The 12,773-nt window shown below is 31.7% G+C and overlaps 1 protein-coding gene across 1 annotated transcript; it reads left to right on the top strand.

Moving 5' to 3' along the window:
* The first annotated feature begins 246 nt into the window (after positions 1-246).
* On the top strand, positions 247-12,768 carry LOC143080950 (uncharacterized). Its single transcript, XM_076257150.1, has 5 exons — positions 247-626; positions 4,188-4,388; positions 10,475-10,645; positions 11,159-11,328; positions 12,028-12,768. Exons 1-5 carry the CDS (start codon positions 338-340, stop codon positions 12,481-12,483), a joined length of 1,287 nt encoding a protein of 428 aa, XP_076113265.1. The 5' UTR covers positions 247-337; the 3' UTR covers positions 12,484-12,768.
* Positions 12,769-12,773: the final 5 nt, after the last annotated feature.

Below are 12,773 nucleotides of genomic sequence, written 5' to 3'. Positions count from 1 at the left end.
CCCCCCCCCCCGAAAATCAAATGGTTGCTGCCTAACCGTCCCCCTCTCTCTCTCTCTCGATATGTGTGTTAGGCATGATAATTATAGTACTTTGATATTTTGTTCTACAAAAATGCAAATTTAAAATTCTAAAAATAACTTAAGGGGATTACCTGACAAGCTAAAACGAGCACCTGTTCCTTTGTTTGATTGGTTGATTCACCGCGTCCGGTTTGTGTTTATCCAATCAAAAGTAACATAAAGGGGTTTCCAATTTGTTGTCATCATGGCCAGGTAATGTGACACACGCTATGATTCCATAATCAATGATTCCTGATAATATAGCATCGATCTATATATGATATTCAGGTATTTCAAACGACAAATTACCAAAGATCAAATGCTTACTTCATCAAATACTCATGTATTCAATTTTCAAGCGAAATCACCGATTCAAAATAAAAACACGTTAGAAATGACTGAAGGTGTACAAGGATTTCTTGGAGAATTAGGACTTTTGCAGTATTATGACATGTTTGTGATTAAAGGTTTTGATTCTGAGGATGATTTATGCTACCTTGACGGCAAAGATTTAGATGCTATGTACATTACAGATCCAGATCATCGAAAACAAATTTTATGTTCAGGTTGGTGTACAATTATTTAATGAATACCTGGCCAATCGTTCCTGATTAGAATGTAGGACAGAAAGTCACAGGACAAAAAGTCACAGACAAAAAGTCACGGACAAAAAGTCACAGGACAAAAAGTCACAATTCATTTTTTCTGAATATTTTCTTTGAATAAAAAACACTTATTTCTACAAAAATATTTATGTATTTTTCTTGAACTATTGTATATAAACCAACATTGTAAACAAAATTTATCCAAAAAATATCAAAGATGATCAAATAATTGTTAAAAAAACAAAATGTCAACGTGGCTTTGCACTTAAATGGCTTCATAGTGCCAAGAAATATGCCCTTTGCATGATTAAAATTAAATAAATCTTCATTTTTCAAGTATAATGACACATTTCCTACACTTTAATATGAATATATGTATTAAAAAGTAAATATTTCAAGATATTTCTCTTATATATTCAAATAATTGTCAACAAACTATTTGTGACTTTTTGTCCTGTGACTTTTTGTCCTATCAAATTTGTGACTTTATGTCCTGTGACTTTTTGTCCTGTGACTTTCTGTCCGTTTACCCCTGATTATACCTGTCAAATATTTCAAACCTGCTTCGTTGTACCATGCTCCAGCATGACTTATTTACCTGCATTTGGATGTAGATGATTAGTTTTATTTAGCAATATAAAGATCTTGACTTGATGATTATAATAGTCATGTTTACTTAACAATGATTACATGATACATATAATTTATATTTATTTGCAAATTGATTTATAATTAAACAATATACAAATATCAAATAATGATTTTCATATTTGTCACGGTTTATTGATATCATGTAAATGTTTCAAATAAATGTATCTTCTTCAACCCCAGCATATACATTGCTTATTAACATGGGATTAATCTTATGTACATGATGTGTATAAACTTCTTGTGTTTTCTAGTTTATTTATATACTTTATCAATCTGGTACTTGTAAAGGCCTCAACTCTCCTTCAAGTAATATTAGTTTAAAATAATTGTGTTAATTACCACCCTCTTTAAATCATGGATATTATCATAGTATAAGACTATCATCATAGAAACTTTAAAAAAAATGTGTAAGTCATTTTATTAAAATTTTAAAATCAGAAATATATTATTAAATGTTCAGGTAAGTTTATATTTTGTAATCATTTATCATTCCTGATTTAGCTTGTTAAATGTTTTAAAAGTCTTTGTTGTATCATGCTCAGCATATATTTACATGCATTTTGCATGAAGAACTTAATCATATTTCAAATATATATTAAAAGGGTGTTATCATGATATATGTATAAAAAAAAAATTAATTATGAATGAAATTTTGATATCAGAAAATGATAAATATATTTCAAATAAATACAAAAGCACAAAAATGTCAGTATTCACCTCAAAGGCTTACAAAACCTTTAAACAGACTTAAGAAGGGATATAGTTATGATACTGTTGTCAGGTCATTGAAGATTGCATAGTTTGGCTTTAATATTGATTCACATGCGGGAGACCAATATCATGGGTTTTAGAGGAATCAATCTAGTATTTTATTTTAAGTGATAATCAATCAAACCAGTTTAAAAAAAAAAAAAAACCAGAAAGGATATATAAGGATTTCAGAGAGACCAATTTCTTGAATGACCTATGTATATCTCAACATTTTGAGCTTGTCATTTACATTTGTAAAAGCTTGCTAGGCAAAATAATGACATGCTATGTCTTCATTTATGAATAAATAAATTTTGTGTTTTTACTGTCTTCTGATTGGTTAAAATTATTAGTTTTATTTTCAATGTTGTCAATTTTGATGGTGACACGCCCACTCTGACGTTGTGTATTCATACGCCAACATGTGTGTACGTTAATATTGTTAATTTAAATAATATAAAAAGTTCTTTGAGCCTTATTTTTGATAGAAATTTATTTATAATGAATGGCAATAATTTATTTTGATTTTATTGAACCATAAAACTAATTTTTGACTCTTCACATTTTACATAACCCTCTTCGCGGATTATTCAATGTGAAGAGTCAAAAATTAGTTTTATGGTTCAATAAAATCAAAATAGATAATAGCCATTCATTAATTACACCCATTTTCTTATCTCTTTTTATAAGCTCACCTGGTCCGAAGGGCCTAATGAGTTTTTTTCATCACTCTGCGTCCGTCGTCGTTAACTTTTACAAAAATCTTCTCCTCTGAAACTATACTGGGCCAAATTAAACCAAACTTGGCCACAATCATCATTGGGGTACATGTATCTAGTTTAAAAAATGTGTGACGTGACCTGGCCAACCAACCAAGATGGCTGCCATGGCTAAAAATAGAACATAGGGGTAAAATGTAGATGTTGGCTTATAACTTTGAAACCAAAACATTTAGAGCAAATCTGACATTGGGGAAAAATTGTTTATCAGGTCAACATCTATCTGCCCTGAAATTTTCAGACGAATCGGACAACCAGTTGTTGGGTTGCTGCCCCTGAATTGGCAATTTTAAGGAAATTATACCGTTTTTTGGCCATTATCTTGAATATTATTATAGATAGAGATAAACTGTAAACAGCAATTATGTTCAGCAAAGTAAGATCTACAAATAAGTTCAATTACTGAAATGGTCAGTTGACCCCTTAAGGAGTTATTGCCCTTTATAGTCATTTTTTACCAATTTTTCGAAATTTTTTGTAATCTTTTACAAAAATCTTCTCCTCTTAAACTACTGGTCCAAATTTAATCATACTTGGCCATAACCATCATTGCGGTATCTAGTTTTAAAAATGTGTGTGGTGACCCTGCCAACCAACCAAGATGGCCGCCATGGCTAAAAATAGAACATAGGGGTAAAATGTAGATGTTGGCTTATACATGTAACTCTGAAACCAAAGCATTAAGAGCAATTCAGACAGGGGTTTAATTGTTTTGCAAATCAAGATCTATCTGTCTTGAAATTTTCAGATGAATCCAACAACCGGTTCCCCTGAATTGGTAATTTTTAAGGAAATTTTGCTGTTTTTGGTTATAATCTTGAATATTATTATAGATAGAGATAAACTGTAAACAGCAATAATGTTCAGCAAAGTAAGATCCACAAATAAGTCAACATGACCAAAAAGGTCAGTTGACCCCTTGAGGAGTTATTGCACTTTAGGGTCAATTTTTAATAATTTTGTAAATTTTGTAAATTTTTACAAAATATTTTCCTCTGTAACTAATGGGCCAAGTTCATTATAAATTGTAAGAAGCAAGAGTGTTCAGTAAAGTAAAATCTACAAACACATCACCATCACCAAAACACAATTTTGTGATGAATCCATCTGTGTCCTTTGTTTAATATGCACATAGACCAAGGTGAGCGACACAGGCTCTTAAGAACCTCTAGTTATAGACTTCAGGATAGGAATATGTTCAAGACTTTTTTGGCCAAAAATGTCTGGTTATAAACAACCAGCACTGACCCAAGATGTCGATGAAAGTCTTAGGATAGGAAAAGAGGCAGGAAAAAGAACTAAAATAAGACCACTTATCTATGTATATTTCATTGTTTTTCAGCTTCTGATTTCCGACCAAGTGAACAATACAAGGTTCTTGATTGGCTGAAACAAAATGGTCTGGAGCATTATTTCCAAAGTTTCGTAGAAGGTGATTACACCAGTTTGGATGAAATCGAGAAACTTAATTTACCAGATGAAGAAGTTTATGATGAATTAGAAATAACATTACCAGGTCATAAAAGACGGCTTGAACGTGCAGGTACATTTCTAACTTTTTGAGCAATATAAATGTTAATTCCCCTAAACTAGTGTGAATCTAGAAAGCTTAGCCTAATTATATCCATTCATTATATATGTGTGTCAGCATCTCTTTATCCAATCAACTGAAATGTTGTCCTTGATTTACATGCAGTTGCATGCACAATTAATTTAATTCACTGATCTTGCTGATGGGCAATTTCTTTATCAATATGGACAAGTAAATAGAAATTAATATCACTCCAGACAGAATCAATACACACATGAATCAAGATGTAATCATTTTCATTGACATTGTGTGATTAAATAAAACATGATCATTAAATGTCATCAATATGTTTATCATAATTTAATATTAATCAATATTGTCAACATAAAACTTCATTGATTACTTATGATTCTAGGTAGATTACATCAATTAAATTGATTGCTCCTAAAAAAGTGTTTTTATGCATTGTCAATAACAACTAGGAAAACAAGGAAAATAGATTCTTAGTTTCAGTTCCTACAGTAGAAAGTTATACTGTTGACATCAGAATTAGGAAAATAGATCCTTAGTTTCAGTTCCTACAGTAGAAAGTTATACTGTTGACATCAGAATTAGGAAAATAGATCCTTAGTTTCTACAGTAGAAAGTTATACTGTTGCCATCAGAATTAGGAAAATAGATCCTTAGTTTCTACAGTAGAAAGTTATACTGTTGCCACCAGAATTAGGAAAATAGATCCTTAGTTTCTACAGTAGAAAGTTATACTGTTGCCACCAGAATTAGGAAAATAGATCCTTAGTTTCTACAGTAGAAAGTTATACTGTTGCCATCAGAATTAGGAAAATAGATCCTTAGTTTCAGTTCCTACAGTAGAAAGTTATACTGTTGACATCAGAATTAGGAAAATAGATCCTTAGTTTCTACAGTAGAAAGTAATACTGTTGCCATCAGAATTAGGAAAATAGATCCTTAGTTTCAGTTCCTACAGTAGAAAGTTATACTGTTGACATTAGAATTAGGAAAATAGATCCTTAGTTTCAGTTCCTACAGTAGAAAGTTATACTGTTGCAATCAGAATTAGGAAAATAGATCCTTAGTTTCAGTTCCTACAGTAGAAAGTTATACTGTTGACATCATAATTAGGAAAATAGATCCTTAGTTTCAATTCCTACAGTAGAAAGTTATACTGTTGACATCAGAATTAGGAAAATAGATCCTTAGTTTCAGTTCCTACAGTAGAAAGTTATACTGTTGACATCAGAATTAGGAAAATAGATCCTTAGTTTCAATTCCTACAGTAGAAAGTTATACTGTTGACATCAGAATTAGGAAAATAGATCCTTAGTTTCAGTTCCTACAGTAGAAAGTTATACTGTTGACATCAGAATTAGGAAAATAGATCCTTAGTTTCAGTTCCTACAGTAGAAAGTTATACTGTTGACATCAGAATTAGGAAAATAGATCCTTAGTTTCAGTTCCTACAGTAGAAAGTTATACTGTTGACATCAGAATTAGGAAAATAGATCCTTAGTTTCAGTTCCTACAGTAGAAAGTTATACTGTTGACATCAGAATTAGGAAAATAGATCCTTAGTTTCTACAGTAGAAAGTTATACTGTTGCCATCAGAATTAGGAAAATAGATCCTTAGTTTCTACAGTAGAAAGTTATACTGTTGCCACCAGAATTAGGAAAATAGATCCTTAGTTTCTACAGTAGAAAGTTATACTGTTGCCACCAGAATTAGGAAAATAGATCCTTAGTTTCTACAGTAGAAAGTTATACTGTTGCCATCAGAATTAGGAAAATAGATCCTTAGTTTCAGTTCCTACAGTAGAAAGTTATACTGTTGACATCAGAATTAGGAAAATAGATCCTTAGTTTCTACAGTAGAAAGTTATACTGTTGCCATCAGAATTAGGAAAATAGATCCTTAGTTTCAGTTCCTACAGTAGAAAGTTATACTGTTGACATCAGAATTAGGAAAATAGATCCTTAGTTTCAATTCCTACAGTAGAAAGTTATACTGTTGACTTCAGAATTAGGAAAATAGATCCTTAGTTTCAGTTCCTACAGTAGAAAGTTATACTGTTGACATCAGAATTAGGAAAATAGATCCTTAGTTTCAATTCCTACAGTAGAAAGTTATACTGTTGACATCAGAATTAGGAAAATAGATCCTTAGTTTCAGTTCCTACAGTAGAAAGTTATACTGTTGACATCAGAATTAGGAAAATAGATCCTTAGTTTCAGTTCCTACAGTAGAAAGTTATACTGTTGACATCAGAATTAGGAAAATAGATCCTTAGTTTCAGTTCCTACAGTAGAAAGTTATACTGTTGACATCAGAATTAGGAAAATAGATCCTTAGTTTCAGTTCCTACAGTAGAAAGTTATACTGTTGACATCAGAATTAGGAAAATAGATCCTTAGTTTCAATTCCTACAGTAGAAAGTTATACTGTTGACATCAGAATTAGGAAAATAGATCCTTAGTTTCAGTTCCTACAGTAGAAAGTTATACTGTTGACATCAGAATTAGGAAAATAGATCCTTATAGTTTCAGTTCCTACAGTAGAAAGTTATACTGTTGCAATCAGAATTAGGGAAATAGATCCTTAGTTTCAGTTTCTACAGTAGAAAGTTATACTGTTGACATCAGAATTAGGAAAATAGATCCTTAGTTTCAGTTCCTACAGTAGAAAGTTATACTGTTGACATCAGAATTAGGAAAATAGATCCTTAGTTTCAATTCCTACAGTAGAAAGTTATACTGTTGACATCAGAATTAGGAAAATAGATCCTTAGTTTCAGTTCCTACAGTAGAAAGTTATACTGTTGACATCAGAATTAGGAAAATAGATCCTTAGTTTCAGTTCCTACAGTAGAAAGTTATACTGTTGACATCAGAATTAGGAAAATAGATCCTTAGTTTCAGTTCCTACAGTAGAAAGTTATACTGTTGACATCAGAATTAGGAAAATAGATCCTTAGTTTCAGTTCCTACAGTAGAAAGTTATACTGTTGACATCAGAATTAGGAAAATAGATCCTTAGTTTCTACAGTAGAAAGTTATACTGTTGCCATCAGAATTAGGAAAATAGATCCTTAGTTTCTACAGTAGAAAGTTATACTGTTGCCACCAGAATTAGGAAAATAGATCCTTAGTTTCTACAGTAGAAAGTTATACTGTTGCCATCAGAATTAGGAAAATAGATCCTTAGTTTCAGTTCCTACAGTAGAAAGTTATACTGTTGACATCAGAATTAGGAAAATAGATCCTTAGTTTCTACAGTAGAAAGTTATACTGTTGCCATCAGAATTAGGAAAATAGATCCTTAGTTTCAGTTCCTACAGTAGAAAGTTATACTGTTGACATCAGAATTAGGAAAATAGATCCTTAGTTTCAATTCCTACAGTAGAAAGTTATACTGTTGACTTCAGAATTAGGAAAATAGATCCTCAGTTTCAGTTCCTACAGTAGAAAGTTATACTGTTGACATCAGAATTAGGAAAATAGATCCTTAGTTTCAATTCCTACAGTAGAAAGTTATACTGTTGACATCAGAATTAGGAAAATAGATCCTTAGTTTCAGTTCCTACAGTAGAAAGTTATACTGTTGACATCAGAATTAGGAAAATAGATCCTTAGTTTCAGTTCCTACAGTAGAAAGTTATACTGTTGACATCAGAATTAGGAAAATAGATCCTTAGTTTCAGTTCCTACAGTAGAAAGTTATACTGTTGACATCAGAATTAGGAAAATAGATCCTTAGTTTCAGTTCCTACAGTAGAAAGTTATACTGTTGACATCAGAATTAGGAAAATAGATCCTTAGTTTCAATTCCTACAGTAGAAAGTTATACTGTTGACATCAGAATTAGGAAAATAGATCCTTAGTTTCAGTTCCTACAGTAGAAAGTTATACTGTTGACATCAGAATTAGGAAAATAGATCCTTATAGTTTCAGTTCCTACAGTAGAAAGTTATACTGTTGCAATCAGAATTAGGGAAATAGATCCTTAGTTTCAGTTTCTACAGTAGAAAGTTATACTGTTGACATCAGAATTAGGAAAATAGATCCTTAGTTTCAGTTCCTACAGTAGAAAGTTATACTGTTGCCATCAGAATTAGGAAAATAGATCCTTAGTTTCAGTTCCTACAGTAGAAAGTTATACTGTTGACATCAGAATTAGGAAAATAGATCCTTAGTTTCTACAGTAGAAAGTTATACTGTTGCCATCAGAATTAGGAAAATAGATCCTTAGTTTCAGTTCCTACAGTAGAAAGTTATACTGTTGACATCAGAATTAGGAAAATAGATCCTTAGTTTCTACAGTAGAAAGTTATACTGTTGCCATCAGAATTAGGAAAATAGATCCTTAGTTTCAGTTCCTACAGTAGAAAGTTATACTGTTGACATCAGAATTAGGAAAATAGATCCTTAGTTTCCATTCCTACAGTAGAAAGTTATACTGTTGACATCAGAATTAGGAAAATAGATCCTTAGTTTCAGTTCCTACAGTAGAAAGTTATACTGTTGACATCAGAATTAGGAAAATAGATCCTTAGTTTCAATTCCTACAGTAGAAAGTTATACTGTTGACATCAGAATTAGGAAAATAGATCCTTAGTTTCAGTTCCTACAGTAGAAAGTTATACTGTTGACATCAGAATTAGGAAAATAGATCCTTAGTTTCAGTTCCTACAGTAGAAAGTTATACTGTTGACATCAGAATTAGGAAAATAGATCCTTATAGTTTCAGTTCCTACAGTAGAAAGTTATACTGTTGCAATCAGAATTAGGGAAATAGATCCTTAGTTTCAGTTTCTACAGTAGAAAGTTATACTGTTGATATCAGAATTAGGAAAATAGATCCTTAGTTTCAGTTCCTACAGTAGAAAGTTATACTGTTGACATCAAAATTAGGAAAATAGATCCTTAGTTTCAGTTCCTACAGTAGAAAGTTATACTGTTGCCATCAGAATTAGGAAAATAGATCCTTAGTTTCAGTTCCTACAGTAGAAAGTTATACTGTTGACATTAGAATTAGGAAAATAGATCCTTAGTTTCAGTTCCTACAGTAGAAAGTTATACTGTTGCCATCAGAATTAGGAAAATAGATCCTTAGTTTCAGTTCCTACAGTAGAAAGTTATACTGTTGCCATCAGAATTAGGAAAATAGATCCTTAGTTTCAGTTCCTACAGTAGAAAGTTATACTGTTGCCATCAGAATTAGGAAAATAGATCCTTAGTTTCAGTTCCTACAGTAGAAAGTTATACTGTTGACATTAGAATTAGGAAAATAGATCCTTAGTTTCAGTTCCTACAGTAGAAAGTTATACTGTTGCCATCAGAATTAGGAAAATAGATCCTTAGTTTCAGTTCCTACAGTAGAAAGTTATACTGTTGACATTAGAATTAGGAAAATAGATTCTTAGTTTCAGTTCCTACAGTAGAAAGTTATACTGTTGACATTAGAATTAGGAAAATGGATTCTGAGTCAAAGTTCTAAATCTATAGACAACTCAAATTCAAATTCTTCACAGGGCCCTTTTGAGTGTTACAAAGTTTAACACCACTCTGTAAAAATGAAATCAGGAGTATAAAGAGAAAAAGATGTCAATGAGACATCAACCAATAGACACAAATAATCAAATAGATATAGGAAGATGTGGTGTGAGTGCCAGTGAGACAACTCTCCATCCAATAGATATAGGAGGATGTGGTGTGATTGCCAATGAGACAACTCTCCAACCAAATAACAATTTAAAAAAAGTAAACCATTATAGGTCAATGAACGGCCTGCAACAAGCCTTGGCTTACACTGAACATCAAGCTTTAAAGGGCCCCAAAATTACTAGTGTAAAACCATTCAAACAGGAAAACCAACAGTGTAATCTATATAAATTTAAAAAACAAGAAACAAGAAACGCGTCTAAATTACATTAACAAACAACAAATACTGTACATCAGATTCCTGACACATCTAGAGGTCAACATTATCAGTTGCCTTCTTCCCATATATATTTTTATAATTGCTTACAGTAATGCTAATACAAAAGGTATAACTGTCACAATTTACAATACTTATTTGTAGTGAATAGATTACGAAAGAGACACCGACCTCTCTTGCCAGCCAAAACTGAAGTGCCTGTTGCATTTGGACGATGGGGAAAGCCAGCATGTTTAGAAGATGCCAAATTTGATTTCCTTATCTTAGATGCTACTGTCATATCAACAAATAATCCTGTGAAATTTCATACCTTTGGTAAGTATTAAGCAATAAACATATAAGTTTGAAGCAGCATTTACTAACATGATTAATTCTATCATTTAAAAATTATGTTTTATATATTAACACTGTAAAATCTGTTTATGTGAGTTGCATAAATAAAAAATAGATTCATGTGTGAATATTTCATTATCGGTGATTGAAAGTAGTGGTAACTTCTGAAAACAGAAATATGGTTTAGGTTTATGTGGTCAGTACCTTGACCTTTAATGGGATAATGTTTGACATCCTTAGAATCTACAATGTAAGTTATGAAAAAATATTTTGTCATATGAAGTAAGCATGAAACTATTTGCAGAGAACACAAGTACATTTGTAAATTATTACAATATTATATTATAATAATACATTTCTCATTATTTCTTATATTGACAGAAGATTTACCTATTATAAGTAACAAAATATGAAAATGATAGAGTTTATGGCATTATATAGCATGTATAGATACCAATGTAAATATAAAATGGCATTTTCTTTTTCTCTCTCTAGAATTTATGATAGATTCCGGGAGTGATGTAGTGACAATGCAAGAAGAAGTACTTAAGACCCTGGATTTAGAACTGTTAGGACAGATACACAGTAAAGGAGTACATGGATCTAAGAAAACTAATCTGTACAAAGCAACACTCAGGATTGGTACGCAGGAAATGGAAATAGAGGTAGGAATAATATTACACCACCTCTGTCTACACACCACAGACTCACATTGTTCCAATCAATACAATCCTTATATTCAGTCTCAAAACCTTTTATGTTAATCTTGCAACAATGCAGAAACAGCAACAAGTAACACTGAGTCCAGATAGCCTGATTTGGTACATACCGAACATCCTCTCCCCTGTCTATCTAGATCATCCTGATTTGGTACAGGCCCAAATCCTGATCCCTCTGTCTATCTAGACCATATGTCAAAGTTAAACACAAAATAAAAACTACAGTGCAGATATAAACAAAACAACCACTTAATTCAGCAAGGAAATGAAAGACAACATATAATTTGGAAAGCAAATTCAAAAATCGCTTGCAATTACAGAAGCTTAATTGGTTGAACATTCTTGCTAAAAAAATTGTTCCAAAATGTACCAATTTTGTGTACTCCTATTCTTCAACTCTATATCTTGTAATAAGACTGTATAACACATGAAAAAGAACTACTTTAAACAAAGATAGCATTGTTCAATCAGAGTACAGTTTTTGGCTAAGATTCAACGTTTAACTCTTTAAATTGATGAAATGTTGAAATACATTTGATTTTAATGCTATTTTGGTCTCAAATTATAACCATGACAATCATCATGATCATATCTTTCTTTTTGTCTTCATAAGGTCATATAACCAGAATATATTTTCTTTTGCAGGTAATGGGTGAGACCTACAATTCTTTAGGGAGTCGTGTTGTTAGACATTTCCGCCATTACTTGGATGGTAGCCGACATGTTTGGTTGAAAGGAAATTACAGGGATCCAGGTACAAATATACGAGAGGCCTCATCTGACCTGAAGGCATTACTCCCCCCTGAAACATCATCCAATAGTCCGTTTTCACCAATATCAATAGCAGCCATGACAGAAACATCATCAGATCAGACGGTATTATCTCCCCCTGATATATCATCAAACATATCATTCTTACCAATATCACGAGCACCAGTCACTGTCACATCATCAGAGTGTTTAAGGAAACCCACTCCCTTACCTGCAAAAACAGTTTCTATAGACAGTGATCATAGCAAGCTTGAAAAGTGTAATAGTAATGTGACGTTATTATCAAAACAAGATACTATAGAAATAATAGGGGAAGATAACCCATCTTGATGAATGGAATTACTAGTGCTACAAACTATCTGTGATACATTATAGAAACTCCTAAAATATAGATTTTTAGAAAATATTAATACATTTACAGAATATTGTTTTAAATCTAAGACATAATTTTTAATGGAGATAAAGTAAAATTTGTATGATCAATGCCATCAGTCCACATCAATTTTTAGTTTTCTGTTTTTCTAAAAAGCATTTTGATTGATTAGTCAAATAATTGATTTAAGGAGTATGACTCTAAGTGTTGTAAAATTGATGACAAAAGACAATACATTTTACAATTC

The sequence above is a fragment of the Mytilus galloprovincialis genome, chromosome 6 (assembly GCF_965363235.1).
Source record: "Mytilus galloprovincialis chromosome 6, xbMytGall1.hap1.1, whole genome shotgun sequence".
Classification (NCBI taxonomy): Eukaryota; Metazoa; Mollusca; class Bivalvia; order Mytilida; family Mytilidae; genus Mytilus; species Mytilus galloprovincialis.
The sequence above is the reverse complement of the archived record's forward strand: the minus strand, read 5'-3'. Positions and strand labels throughout refer to the sequence as shown.